Source organism: Scomber scombrus, chromosome 21 (assembly GCF_963691925.1).
Source record: "Scomber scombrus chromosome 21, fScoSco1.1, whole genome shotgun sequence".
In the NCBI taxonomy this organism is placed as follows: Eukaryota; Metazoa; Chordata; class Actinopteri; order Scombriformes; family Scombridae; genus Scomber; species Scomber scombrus.
In genome coordinates, this window is record NC_084990.1 from 6,067,821 (window position 1) to 6,082,807 (window position 14,987).

At 40.3% G+C, this 14,987-nt stretch overlaps 1 protein-coding gene across 1 annotated transcript in view; it reads right to left on the bottom strand.

The window, feature by feature from the left end:
* cacna1g (calcium channel, voltage-dependent, T type, alpha 1G subunit) overlaps window positions 1-14,987 on the bottom strand; it is a 265,597-nt gene that overhangs the window by 68,155 nt on the left and 182,455 nt on the right. Inside the window, exons 12-14 of the mRNA XM_062443135.1 lie at window positions 14,018-14,132; window positions 11,444-11,599; window positions 7,659-7,724 (exon numbers count right to left, since the gene is read on the bottom strand). Coding sequence (XP_062299119.1) covers window positions 7,659-7,724; window positions 11,444-11,599; window positions 14,018-14,132 — 337 coding nt within the window. The remainder of the gene's footprint in view (window positions 1-7,658; window positions 7,725-11,443; window positions 11,600-14,017; window positions 14,133-14,987) is intronic.

The window sequence follows — 14,987 nt, forward strand, 5'->3', positions numbered from 1 at the left end:
GCACCTGTGAAAATGTCTGCGTCTAAGGGGAGTTAACAAAAAAAGCCGGTGGGTTGAAGTTGCCTCTAAACACGGATCCCTGCTCAGCTGTATCTCAGCTCAGAGTATCGCATCAATCGTTGGATCAGATCTGACCTTGGATCAGTCACTAGAGGCAACCTCACTCTGTAAGCAGGTGGGTGAGGGTATGGTCTCACTGATCCCATAGTTCACAGGTCAAAGGATACAGAGAGAGGGAGAGAAAAAGCCTGTTGATCAACTACATACAGTGTCGTCATGCAAAGAGAGGTGAGGCGTTTCACAGGAGAACCACACTGAAACACAAGCAGTAATGTGCATGGAGGTACTTCACAAAGTTAATTGAATTGGTTGATTGGATTGCGATTGTTCTACAGAAACACTCAGGCAACTCTCTGCTGCGAAATAGCTTCAGTGTGGTTGGTTGCTACATCTACAATTTTCACTTATACACACACATACACGCACACACACACACACTACGCCACAATGGTGTGAAGGCAATCTGTAAATCAGCAACCCAGCCCCATCCAGAGCAGCAGACCTGCTAATGCCTTGTTTTATTCTCTATCATTATTCCAGACAGTGATGTCATGATGAGTCTCTCTCGCTATTTTTTATTTACATATCATTATATTCCTCTTCACAGCCTTCCACAGAATCCTCACAAGCTCTGTTCTTTTTTCTTTCTTTATTTCCCTCTAACCTTTTGATTCATGCCACTTTCTACATACAACTACTGCAGTGACTCCTGCTCGTATTTGTTGTGCTACGCCAGAGCCTGCAGACTCAGATGTTAATATATGCGAGTGTGCCAGGTGGATGTTGGATTAATAGGATGCCGACCCTGTGAGTCAGACCTATGTGGTAGCAAAGTGAATAAACTGTGTGCAGAAAAGCCTCTGGGCCTAATCGCCATGCACCTCCTCTTAAACTAACAAATTACTTTCTTGATACTTCTCGTGGGTGTGAGGGAAACACAAAGTGGCTGTGGATGTACTGCATATTGCAATTGTTTACCCCGGGCGTGTTGGGTCTGGCCGTCTCTGAGGCACCCATTTACATTTACTCTTATCTTAAAAGCCACTATTTATGTGCAGACTGATTTCCCCAGACCTTTGGAGTGTGAGAAAATTCGGTAAGGAGAGTGGATGCTAATCAACTGGCAGGCCAATCAACTCAAGGGCTACTTGTAGGCTTTCCGTGGTTGCAGTGCTCATCACGTTCCGGCATCTACTTATATATCACAGAGGCTCAATCTTACTGCTACTTCAAATAATGGAGTATGAAAGATGAAAAGTGACAGTGTGAACTGTGTCACCCCTTTCTCTTTGCTTTTCATTTGCATCTGTCAGTAGTACAAAACTGTATAATCATAGTATTTAAGTTAAGTTTGAAAAAGTATGTCTCTTCATTTTCTCATATAAAGTATGGTGTACCTCAAGGCTCAATCTTGGGGCCAATTTTATTTATCTTAAACATGCTTCACTTGGGGCATAGTATTCATAGACATAGCATCTCTAGTTGTACACCCCCGTTAGGCCCACTGTCCTTGGTATACAGAGTTTTCTCTATAGGATTGTCTGTTTAATGTGACTGTATAATGAATATTAATGAATATATATAATTGACTATATAAGGAGAGTTTTTCATTGCCACTGTTGCCAAGTGCTCATGGGGGAATGTTGGGTCTCTTTGAATTAAATTAAAGGGTACGGACTAGACCTGCTCTATGTGTAAAGTGCCTTGAGATGACTTTCGTTGTGATTTGGCGCTATATAAATAAAGATTGATTGATTGATTGAGTGATAATCATAGTATTTAAGTTAATTTTTAAATACTATGCCTCTTATTTTTCCAAATATATGGTATGGTGTACCTCAAGGGTCAATTTCGGGACTGATTTTATTTTTCTTACACATGCTTTCTCTGGGTAATCATTCGTAGACACAGCATCTATAGTTGTACATCGCTGTTAGGCCCACTGTCCTTGGTTTACAGTGTTTTCTCTATAGGATTGTCTATGTGATGGGAAAAAACTATAGGTCTAAAAATGACCTTCTTAACCCCAGTTCAGAATTCATAAAATCTATCATATCAGAGACATATCTATACATTTCTATTTTATATTATTTCTGATTGCTTGACTTGTGGTACTTGTATTTTCTCTTTCTTTGTATAACTTGATTGTTGTGCAGCGCAACATAAAGGCACATTTCCTATGTGTGTTTACTTGGCAATAAACCTGTTTCTGATACAGGATTCCAGGAAATGTACACCAATCCTGTTGCAAGAGATTTTGATGTTTTATTTGATTGTAATTTAGGTTTTGAGCAAAGAACCCCTAAAATTGCTCAATCGTGGCTTGGAAGAGACCATTTTACATGCTTTTAGAGCTATTAGCTCAGAACTCAGCTACCAGACTTATAACCACATCACACCAGTTTTAGTCTACGTCTACTGGCCCCCAGAATGTTTTAGAATTGATTATGATCATTATTATTATTATTATTATTATTATTGTTATTATTAGTAGTAGTAGTAGTAGTAGTAGTGTTGCTGTTGCTTTCCTTTTATGCTTTATTCTTGCATAAGTGTAGTAATGTTCACACATACACCAACACACAAACATTCTCCAAACCAAACACACATCCCACACACATAACAATTCATCACCAGACATACAGTAAATTTTACAAAATCTCTTTTAACCACAGCTAGAGCCCCTCTCCCACAGGGCTCATCAAACCCACACGCAATCAATCAGACAAGACAGCTGTGATAGGACAAACCCAGTGGAGCATCAGCACTAAGCATTGTGGGGTGCTCAACCTCATCTCATCTCCTCTCTCTCTCCCTCTCTCTCCCTCTCTCTCTTTTTCAGGTACGGGGGAGAGAGAGAGAGGAGAGCAGTTAGTCTTCATGGTCTTGGTTTTGGTTCCTGCTGAGCGGTGGTCCGTTAGGAGCTTGTATATGCAGTAGCTTCTGGTCAGTGTAAAGGTCATTGTGATGGAGTATGTGTGTACTCACAGAAAAATCAAAACTAGGCCTGGGGCTTTGTTGTGAAGGCCTTGCGGTATAAGCATAAGGAGCAGACCTGATGCGACCGGGTGAAGAGCGACTGGACAACCTGAGCCTCAGCTCTCCTTTCTGAGGCACACAGATACAACAGCTGGCTTAAAGGAATAGTTTCAGCTTTTCAAAGATTGATGTTTAAGGTTCAGGTTTTCAAAAATGATGTAAACATCAATGCATCATTATCATCATCTACGTGTCCTTTGAAGATTGGTTGCTCAGTATGCTCCATGCTAAGGCCTGTTAAGCAACTATTATAACAACCTGTTACAGAATTGGTAGTCAGTCTAATGTACTCCAGTGTACTACAGTCTGGCCTCACCTTTGTGCAGTAATACCATAAACCTTTGTTATGGTCAACATAAACAGTAGTTATAACTGTAAGATTCTGACCAGCTTGAACTGAAAATCAAGCTGACCAAAGATCTGGTGTGTCCTAATCCTCAGAGTGTCAGGGGGGCAATTTAAGGACCCACAGACATCTCTGCTGAGCTGAGGAGTTAAAGCCAGTGAAACTGCATCAGCCCGCGAGAGAGATTTATTGAGCTCGAACCTGATTTTGATCTGCCAAATTTCCTGCTCTCTCACAGTTGTTTTTCTTTTGCTTTCTCTCATATTTTATTTTGTCTTCCTAAATCTCTGTCATCCTCCTGTGTTTTTCATTCTTTCCGTTTACAGTGTGTACTTCTTTGTAACTTCTTTGCAGGCAGACATTCATTTGTAATTTCAGAGTTGGAAACAAATCTTCCCAATTAGAGTTAAGTCTAAAAGTTTCACTGCACGGCTATCGTCCAAACAAAAAAATGCATTTAAAGTTTTTTCATTTCCAGATTAGGGCATTTTGGGAGTAGACAGAATTAAATAAGACTGGTAGGATGAGTAATCAACACTTCTCTCTTTGCCTCCACAGAACAGAGACTTGTTAAATACTTATCAGGGGAGGGGATAAATGTTAACCGGATTATTTTTCATCCAGATTTATATGTTGGTGTTGATTACACTTCTGGTTGGGGGAGAATTCAGTCAAGTTTTGTAAAAGGAAGGGTTCTCACCAAGTAATTTAGACAATTAAGTCTTCATGAGAGAAAGGAAAGGTGGAGACAATAACTTTGGAGCAAGGGGGGGCAATGGACTCGAGGGAAATCCCTAGTCCTGAAATAGTCGAAGTTGTTTGGATATCTTGTTTACACTTTGTCACCCCAATTTGGGCATGGTGGCGAGAGCAGGAGATGGGCCAGACCAGGCCTGCTGCTGATAGCCAGACAATAATAGACACCAGCAGCTCACAGGGGGATCTCAATTACATTGCTTCAAAAGGGGTGTAAATGGGAGACGGAGGGCGAATGTTGATAGGAGGAAGTGGGGTAATTGTGTGTGTGTGTGTGTGCGTGTGTGTGCGTGTGTGTGTGTGTGTGTGTGTGTGTGTGTGTGTGTGTCCGTCCACCAAAATTGTTTCCTACCACAGCTGCATTTGAGGCTCATCGACCAAGAATTGGATTGGACACCTGTGTTGTAGTAGTGGAACTCTAACCTAACACCAAGGCATTAATGACATCCACAACAACATATGTAGATATGTATGGAAGCCCAGAGATGCCAACATTTAATGAAATTGTTCCATCAAATTGCAATTTCATTGTCCATTTGTCTGCACGACACTATTTCAATTAAAATGAATTAAAATTAAAAATTCAACTGATAAATAGTTTTGAGTGTAAAAATATCACACTCCTATGATGGTATTTGCTTTTAACTATACTTAAAATAAATTAAATGATGTCCTGATTTCATTTAATTTCTACAGAAAAAGAAATGGACTAAAAGAAGAGTGTACAACCATGCCAGAGGCTCTGTGAGGTTTTCCTCAGGCAAAGCAGTGCTTTGAGCTAAATGCTTAAGTAACCATGTTCACATGCTCATAGTTACAATGCTAATATGTAGTATATTACAGTGTACTACAATGCTAATATACTACTATTTAAGCGTTAGTTTATCATTTTTTTTTTTTTTACTATATTCACCATCGTCTTTTAGATTGTTACCATGCTAACATTAGCTCTAAACACAAAGGCCTGCTGCTGCTGATATCGTTGGTTTATGACCAAATACCTGCAAACCGGCTTAACGTTTTAAAATTTTGACCTGCATCATTAAAGCAAAATTAATGTCCAAAATTTTATGGCCAGATTTGATGGTAAATCCATCCAGTGACTATTGAGACAATTCACTCAAAACCAAATATTAAAACATATCAGTGTCATCTCAATGACCAAAGTTGACAGCTAAGTTACCAAAGTCATTGAGAAACATAAATATTTAACTTTCACGGAAGAGTTTGTGGGATATTTCAGTCCTGACCAAAATGATATAATCACAGAAAGTGGCTTTTAAATTAATTTTTAATTTAACTGAAGGATTTCATTTCAATATTGGCAACTTTGGACCTCCATATGTATGGCTAGTATATACAATGTTTACAAATGACATTGCACAGTTATAAAAGACAGTGTTAGAAAAATAACACTATAATGACACGTTGAACCATTAGACCAGCTAGCAGACTCCACTCACAATCCCCATTTCAAGCCTGGGCCCCCAGTGGGCCGCTGTATTTCAACCTGATAGAAAAAACAAACTCGGAACAATTTGGAACATTTACCCACTGGAAAAGTCCTGAATCAGTTCTGGATGGCATTCAGTAGTGTAAAATTAGAGGGCACGAGGACAAGACTTACTACCATATGTTTCTCAGAGGCTTCATTTTACTGAGTGTACTGGCCTCGCCTGAAGAGCCTGAGTCATGCAAACAGAGTTCACATCTCCCCCACTCTCTTTATTAGCTCTCATCCTCTAGTCCTGCTGGATTTGTCTGACTGTGCTGGGGCCTCCCAAAAAAACGGCACCGCACCCCCTCATCCCCCTCTCCCCCTCACTCTGTCTTTATCCTCCAGCCAGATAAAACAGAGACTGAGAGAGGGAGATTTTTTTGGCAGTGCATGTGCAGCGTTCTTACCCCGAGGGCGGAGAGAAAAAGAGAGGGTTGGAGGCCTGGTGGGAGGTGAGCATTCAATCTGAGGGTTGATGTGGAGTCTGCTTTTAAAAGACGACTAAAACAGAAAGAAAATACACACACTGCAAAGTGGTGCAAGTGTGTAAACACCTTGTTGTGACTCTACTCTAAAACCCCTTCTGAACAGTCAGTTGCTGCCCCGGTTAGTCTCAGCAGCACGGGCATCATGCAAAAAGCAGGGTTAGAGTACTTCAGATGACGTGACTCATCCTTTGGCAGCCATATTGGAGGTCCTCGGTTTTTTGGCAGCATAGGTGACAAACTGCCACTAAGCATTTTGGAACCTGTGCTGTCTAGATGGAGATTGGCTGTATCATGGTGACATAACCAGTAGCACAGCAGTCTTCTTAACACATTTGATTTGCATTACTCATTTTGAGGGTCAGTTCACTCAAATTACAAAAAACCCCACAAACAAACAAAGAAACAAAAAACCCCTTCCTGGTATTGAGCCAAGCCATGCTATGGTTCAACAGAGGTTTGAGATTCCCACTGCGGACACTTTTGCTGCCATCCCAATATAGTGAAAGTGAATTGAATTGAACTGAGCAAGGTGATGCCCAGCAATTCATAGACCTTGCTATGTCTCATTCTCACTGATTTTTAAACCAGTGGTTTCAATGGTATCTTCAATGCGAGGGTCTCCAAGATGTGTGATGAGTCATCAGTTTTAATAATGTCAACTTTATGGAAAATCATGCTGTTTTTTTTTTTTTCTTCCATCAGTTAAATCATAAAAAGGAAGCAGTCACTGATGCCATGAACAAAACACCATGTGACAGATGCCAAAGATGACTCGGAATCCCAAAAAATGATTGATTTAAATTGCTAAATGCATTGCCAGCTTTTTGCAATCTTTAGCTTCTGGTTGCCGTTAGCGATGCACTAAACAGAATTTTGATTTCCGTAATTCTGTGTCTCATCTCTTTAACTCGGTTGCTGATGTTTTGTACTGATGATTCAACCGAGAGATTTTCATGCCTGTCCAAAGGCTTGGAAGTACTTCAACAGCCTTTCATTACAGAAAATGAAATGCACTTCTGCCTCTGGATTTCTTTATTCCTCAAATAGCCCATCCTATTTCACTACTTTACCGTATTATGTTGGTGGCAGAAGTCTCAGTAGCAAATAAAATTGAAGCTAGCTCCGCTAAGGACACGTTAGAAAATAGATCATTATAGTTCTTTGAGTGAAATGACCCTTTAAGGCACTAGTAGCTGGCATTGGCTTGGATTTGCATTTACCAAGCTATCCATTCAACTTTTTTTTGGTGCTGTATATTCATTCAGCCATTAATGAGACGAATGTTTGAAATGGACCTCCAAGCTGTGGCTGTTGAGAGATCTGTGACGTAACCGCAAAGCCTCTATATAGGGACGGAGGAGGAGAACGGGTGGAAAAGGGGAGGGCAGAGGGGAAGGACGGGAGGGGGGGTGAAGGGCAGTTAGTCAATTAAATGGAGGGAGGGATGGCAGAGCTGCAGTGCTGTACATACCCCTGAGTCTACAGGCAGCTGAATTAGGCTCAGATCGGCATGCAAGTCCTCCCGCTTGGTCACTTCCTATTAGTGGAAGTGATCGGTGCAGCCGGACAAGAAAGGGAGGCGCACACAGGAAAAAAGGCACAGAGGTGAGAGGTGGAACCACAGCAGTAGACAAGAGCAGAAGGAGAAAGTTAAAAGGAGATTTCAGCCTGTTGTAACATTTCGACTTCACCATGCGACAGACCATTGCACGGGCAACTCGAATTAGTCGTGAAAGCATGAGGGGGCCCGGAGAAGTTCAGAAAGTCGACGTGACGTAGGAGAGCACAGCCATGTTTTACCCTCGGTTTGGTCCCACTGACATTCTTTCAGAAAGCAGTGAATGGAAATGATCTTTGACATACAAGCAATTTTAATGACAGTGCAGAACAGCTATGCATTCTTCAAGACAGGGAAGCATTCCTCTGCATTTGACATATACATTGCAAATGTTTCAATTGCATCTGCATGTCTGAAATGTATGTTTATTGTCACGGTTGGAGATGTAATAAATAAGAACAACTTTGTCTGTCTTCTTTTAATTGGTCCCTATAAAGAATTGGATTGGTCTGGTTGCACTCTCTGCAGCGGATATTGGATTCTGTCACATGCACACGCTGTCACAATCTGACAGATAGAGAGAGAGACACTAAGAGAAAGAGTTGGATAATGGAGAAGAAATAGAGTATGGGCATGGGAAGGAGGGGAAGAAGAGGAGGAGTTAATTTAAGAAAGTAAAAGCAGGCAAAGAGAACCAAAAACCACCTGCATAAGACTATTTCCTATCTTGCCTTTATGTCCGAAGCAATATGGACATTAAAAATGTGTGTGTGTGTGTGTGTGTGTATGTATGTGTGTGTGTGTGTGTGTGTGTGTGTGTGTGTGTGTGTGTGTGTGTGTGTGTGTGTGTGTGTGTGTGTGTGTGTGTGTGTGTGTGTCTTGGCTCCAGAGCTGTACATCTCTCTTGGCTTGGCTCACGTCATTCAAGCACCCGTTACCTAGCAACCCTGACGCAGGGAAAGTTTGGCCGACTAAAAATAAACTTAGTGTGTGCAGAAAGGGATGTAAAGTTGAAAAAGGAGAGGGAGAATTAAGCCGACAGCTCTGTGATGATACGGAGGAGCCGAGGGGGAAGAACAGAACACGAGCTAATAGACTGTAGGGACTTTCTGTATTTGGTTATGTGTTATTTGTTTGAGAGTCTGTATTGTTTTTAAAAGATCACTCTCTCTCGTTCCTTACATAGCTGTCAACAGGAGCTCAAACTTTAACAAAAACACTACAAACATGCATTCATGTCTATTTTTTGATATTTTAGTAGAAATAGTGTCTAAGCTTCCAGTCACTAGGTGGGTGTTTGACATGTGAGGGCTGGCATTGCTAGGAGACGTGCTGTTAGCTTCTGTTATGTGCTACTGACTGCAGCGTGCTATTTGGTATATCCTACAAACAATATATATACAACATATTTTCCCAATAAGCTCATATAGTGTTAGCTATCAACGGTCTTTGAACACCTGTCTGGATGTTAAACTTGCAATGACTGATCTTTGGCCTCTTAGGAGAAGCAGAACTTCATTACATTGTTAGCTAATGGCTAACTTGTTAGCAAACTAGCCAATTTACACATAACCCTAACCCAGATATGGTGCAACATTAACATATTTTTGGAGTTGTGTGAAAGCAAATTTAAGTCCAATATTTGCTCTGCTTTTGGTTTGAACCAACTCCTGAGAGAAATAGCTGACTCTAAACAACCAAATTCACTGGCTAGTTGCTAGCTTTGTCTAACTGCCATTTAGTGTTGGGCTTATTCAGTTAAAGCAGCTGCCAACTGTGACTGAAAATGTCATAACTGTGAAAATGAACCAAAATTGCAGGTTAGAAAACCAAAACAATGATGCTATGAAGCCCAATAGAACTAAGGGGAGCTTGGGTAATTAATAAATGGTTTCATCACTATGGGTAATCCATTATTGATATAAAAAGTGCATCACAGCTGCAAAGTACATCACAGCTGCTTTAAGGTACAATTAAATTGTGCCAGATTAGACTCTGATGAGCAAGTTGGCACCTTGCATAACAACCTCTGCCATCAGTGTATGAATGGGTGAATGTTGGTATGCAGTGTAAAGCACATTGAGTGGTCGGAACACTAGAAAGGCCCTATATAAATGTAGCCAATTTACTGTTTAAGGAGCCATATATGGAATTATGTACAAAGTAACATACGGACTCTGAGGTAACATACAGAGTAATGTGCAAAGTGCTCAAATCTTGAATGGAACTAGCAACACCTTACAATCTTGGCCGAAAATGAGGATAATAAGGAGTACTATCACTTCAGGATAATAACAGGAATACATTCATTCCAATCTTGGCTTCCACGTAGATCCTTCATCTCCAGCAGCCTCGGGTCAATGCGTCCAACCCCCATGTGATTTCACTCACCACAGTCCTGAACTTTATATTTATACAGCAGATAAAAGCAATAGTATGAGAAGCCCATTCCAATTAATCCATTTTTTAGGAGGCTGTTAACCATTCTCTCTTCTACCCCTCTTTTGATTTCTCCTCTCAGCAAAAGAGCCAAAGAGTATGAGAGATCAAAGCATAGGTGCTGTCACCTCTAAAAGAACCAGAGAGGGGAGACAAGACAGCCAGATATAGACTGAATAATTGTGTGATTTACTCTCTCCATCTCATCTTACCCTTTATTCCTCTCTCCAGATCACTCTATCTGTCTCAAATTAAAGCCCTGTGCACTCCAGATTGGCCAACTGAAAACTGAAGAGAGGTCGCTCAATGAGTTTCAACTTCTTTGCTCCCTGTAGACTCTGGAGAACTGTTCTCCAAGGTGTCTCTAAATAATAACAGCCGTTAATCCACCTTCTTTACAATCTTTGTGCTGTTTCTTTGCCCGATATCTGTCTTTCAGAAAAATCACAGACATTGCGTGTTGGTAGCGGATACACACCACATCCTTTTGTTTTATGACACAAGAGGAGTTGTACTGGGGAAGGGGAAGATTAGGGGAGCATGAGAAGAAGGTATTCGTGCATGAGACCGAGGAGAAGACAAAGCAGGGGGATGTGGGAGAAGTGGGCTGATACGCAGTCTAGTCTAGCAGACATAGTTTTCTTATGATGCACTTTATGGCATGACTGCATTGGCAAATAAGCAGAACAATAATGAGGATGACTGCTGAGATAGTGGGAAAGAGTGGGAGGTGAAGACGAGGCTGACAGCGAAAAGAAGATGGAGACGGAGAGGAGAAGAAAATGAAACGCTGCAACTAGTTTGATCTCATGTCCTCACATAACCCGCTGCGGAGAGTGCAAGATGAGGTATAGTTTAATGTCTACAGAGTTCATGAATTTGTTATGTGTATGTGTGGGTGTGAAAATCTATCTTTACTTTAGTAGAAAGTGATTGGGAGTCATTTAAAATCATATTTCAGTCTTAAAACCTAATTTTTCTAAAAAGCTAGCAGAGCAAAATAATGATAGGAATTTATTAACATATAAGTATCCCATGTGCTTTCACCCTCCACAAAAAATGATTAGTGTCAAGGCCTGGAAGCAATCCAGATCACTCTGCAAGATTCAAACACATTGACCTGCGCTAAAGAGAAGATAAACAGTCTCACACTAATGTCTTTACGATGCTTTTAAGAAAAGATTTCAAGACTGAATTTGAACTCAACAACGTAATCTGTATGGCTCAGTTTTGTGCGTGTGTGACCAGCAACATTATACCTCAGTCTGGAAGCCTTCGACCAAGATGGCCACCAGCAGGTTGAAGAGGACGTAGTTGCCAAAGGTCATGAGCGCAATGAAGTAGAGGGCTGCTACGTGAGACGTGGAGGCCATGCCATTATATAATACCTTGTTCCAGTCCTCCTGGGTTAGGATCTAGAGAAGAGGAGAAGAGAGGGAAAACTATTGATTGAATAAAAACAGATGAGTGATGTGCGGCAGTTGTTTTAGCTGTTTGTTTCAAAAAATTCTTAATAACTTTTGAAATATTAGGAACTTGATGTCAGACAGAGGTAGGCCAAAGCAGTTCCCATTTCTAGCATGACACCGATGATTTTTGCCAGCTGACATGACACTTTGATTGGCAGATTTGATCAGCTCCAGCAATGTAGCTAATTATGCTAATATTAGCTCGATGAGTTAGTTGAAAACAGTTTCCAGCTGACTTTCCAATGTTTCTCTACTTTATTAGTTATTTGTATTTATAATGTGACATAGTGTCTATTTTATCTACGTCTGGGTTTAGTTTTTAATGAATGACTCAGGGTAACGAACAATAATTCCAATGTACCCGTACTGTGATGTACCTGTGCAAATGGAAATACAACTCTAATCTCTAATCTAATCTAATTATTGTATTGCAATGTGGAATTAGTTTGTTGTATTATTGGTATGATAAAGAATCATGTACGTTGAGAATGCAAACGTAGATCTGTTTGGCTATTTAGCTTACATATGTGCTTGTATTTTGTAACAGTTTTCACTCAACTTAACAAGACAAAAAGGCTTTTGGCATGAACTAATGTGTTGAGCAAAGGTAGTGCTATCTTGGGTCATGTTAGTTGGGGTTGCTGGAGTATAAACAAAGCAGGAGAGAGCCACTAATGTCAGCCTAAACTCCAGTAGCCTGAGGCTTGGCTTTCACAGTGGGGAAATGCTACACTACATTTACTGTACTAGTTGTGGACAGGAATGTTCACTTGCTACCTGTTGTCCCACAAGCTAATGTAGTTAGCTGATGATGTGTTCCTTGGACTCTGAAGTAATGCTAGCTTATTTTTTTTGTTGTTTATTTTTGTGCTTATTTCTGTTAGTTTGTTAGCCCAGCCTGCTAATGAGTTTAGCAAATGTATCACTATCTTGGGTAATTTTAGCTGGGGTTGCTCGAGTATAAACAAAGCAGGAGAGAGCTACTAACGTTAGCCTCAACTCCAATAGCCTGAGGCTTGGCTTTCACACTGTTGGGGAGGTACTATACTACACTGGCTGTGCTTCCTCTTGTCTCACAAGCTGATGTATTTCGTTGATGACATGCTCCTTGGACTCTGAAGTAATGTTAGCTTATTTCTGTAAATTAGTTAGCAAGGCCTGCTTACAGCAGAGAAACTTCTTGTATTTTCGGAAGGCTAAAAAAAGACACCAAGGTCCAGACTCTTTAAATTTTCAGTGTAATTGTCACTTTACAGCCCCATGAACACCGACATGTGGAAAGAGCCAAAGAATGATAGATGCTAAGCAATTTTTCGGGGGACGAATTCAGCAAACATTCAATCCTTTCTTATTTAAGATGTTCTGTATTGGTATTGATTGATATGTTGTAGTAGTAACTTTATTGGAATTATATTGAGGGTCAGACAACAACATGACGAAATGGAAATGTCACTCACTGAGGCATAAAAACATTTAGGGCAATTAAAAACAATTTAAGGCATAAAAAAAACTGCCACATATATTGAGTCCAAGTGAGTGTCCCTCTCTTATTTCTGTCAAAAACATAAAATGCAATGCTTTACCACAAGTTGTTCATTTTGTAAGAGAACACTGAAATGTAAATGCCTTCATTCGTAGCTTAGCACCATTCATTCAGTGGATCTCCCACATGTAGAAAGAAAAAAAAAAAACCTCCATGTGTAACATCAGAACAGACATGTCAGTACAATCTTCTGTACAGAGAGATGTGCTGACACTCGACATAGTCCCTCATCAGATGTTTCAATGAATTATAAATGGTTACTATATTAAGGGTGATAAATACTATACATAGGTTATGCAGAGATAATGGACTGGTATTGGGCCCCACAGAGGACGTCTGAGTTGAGTTTGAGTTGATTTACTAATCTAAGATGACATGATGCAAGAGGCAAGCCTACTTAATCTATGTAACATACTTGGAAATGGAAATTAGATGAGTGGAAAAAAATGTGGCAGATAGATAAAGGCCCAGCAGATTGCCATGCAAAGGAGGGAGAGACACGGGGCATGAGAGAGTGAAGAATATTTGATTTGTTATATTTTATTTATTCAGGAGGAAATTGTATTTTCAGCCTGTCACTGGGGACAGGTTCAGTCAGCAGCGATGAGGCAGGAAGAGCTTAAGTTACTTGCTTTAGGGCATTTCACCAGGTAAAGTGTGATGCCGTATGTACTTACACACCTTAAGGTCATCCTGCTGCCAAGTATTTATCATGTCAACACACTGTGAAGTCATGCATAAAGCACAAGCTTAACTGGCCATAACACAGTGGAATGTGAAGATTTAGCATAAGAGAAACAGAGGATGGGTTTTATTCTCACCTGGAAGACAGTTACGATGGCCCACAGAAGAGAGTCAAAATTCTTCCTGTCTGGCAGAGTGTCTCCATCCCTCTCTGACCCAAACTTACAACCAAACAGATGCATCCCCAGGATACTGACGCAAAAAGAGGGATGGACAGGGAACAAACAGGAAAAATAATGTTTACATCAGACCAAACCATTGGAGACTGTACAAATACACAGATATTTACATGCTGAAATGACTTCTGTTTTTCAGCCAGCACTGACTGTAACATACTGATTATACCCATGTCAAAGAAATATTGCCACTCATTAATTTTCCCTTTTTTTCTGCCTCATCATTTGTGCACAGGTACAGATTTGTTTTACTTGAACATATCCACAAAAACTAAACCAAATTCCACCTTAAATTACACACTACTGTATTTCTACAGTTGCATAATATACTGAACATTAATGGTAATTACTGCCCAGAGGACTGTCATTCAAAAGGTAGCCATAAAAGTGAATACTAGTTTTATGACCAAAAATGGGCAAAGATAACAAAAACTGCATATATAGAGTACTGTCAGTCAGGTCAATCAAACACTTGTCAGTTCAGAATCAGCTGGTCCGCAATGCTTTATTGCAGAAATGCTGCCATGAAAGGGAGTGGAAATGGAGTGCTCATGCCAGGTTAAGTTCAGCACCATGGACAGCGTCACAAAACATAGCCCTGACACCTTATGTATTTTTCTAGGCTTCACTCATAGAAATGAACACCACTGACACTGGAAAAAAAGACATGACTCAGTTTTCATCCAACTAAGACTGATTTATACTTCAACTTCATTCACTGTCATTCCAAGAGTCGAATAGTGAACTTATCTTAGCATAAAGACTGGAAACAAGGGTAAACTGCTGGCCTGGATTCCTCTTTAAAGTAAAAAAATCTACCTCTAAAGGTCACTAATTAAATTGCATCTCTTTTATTTAATCTGCACATGAA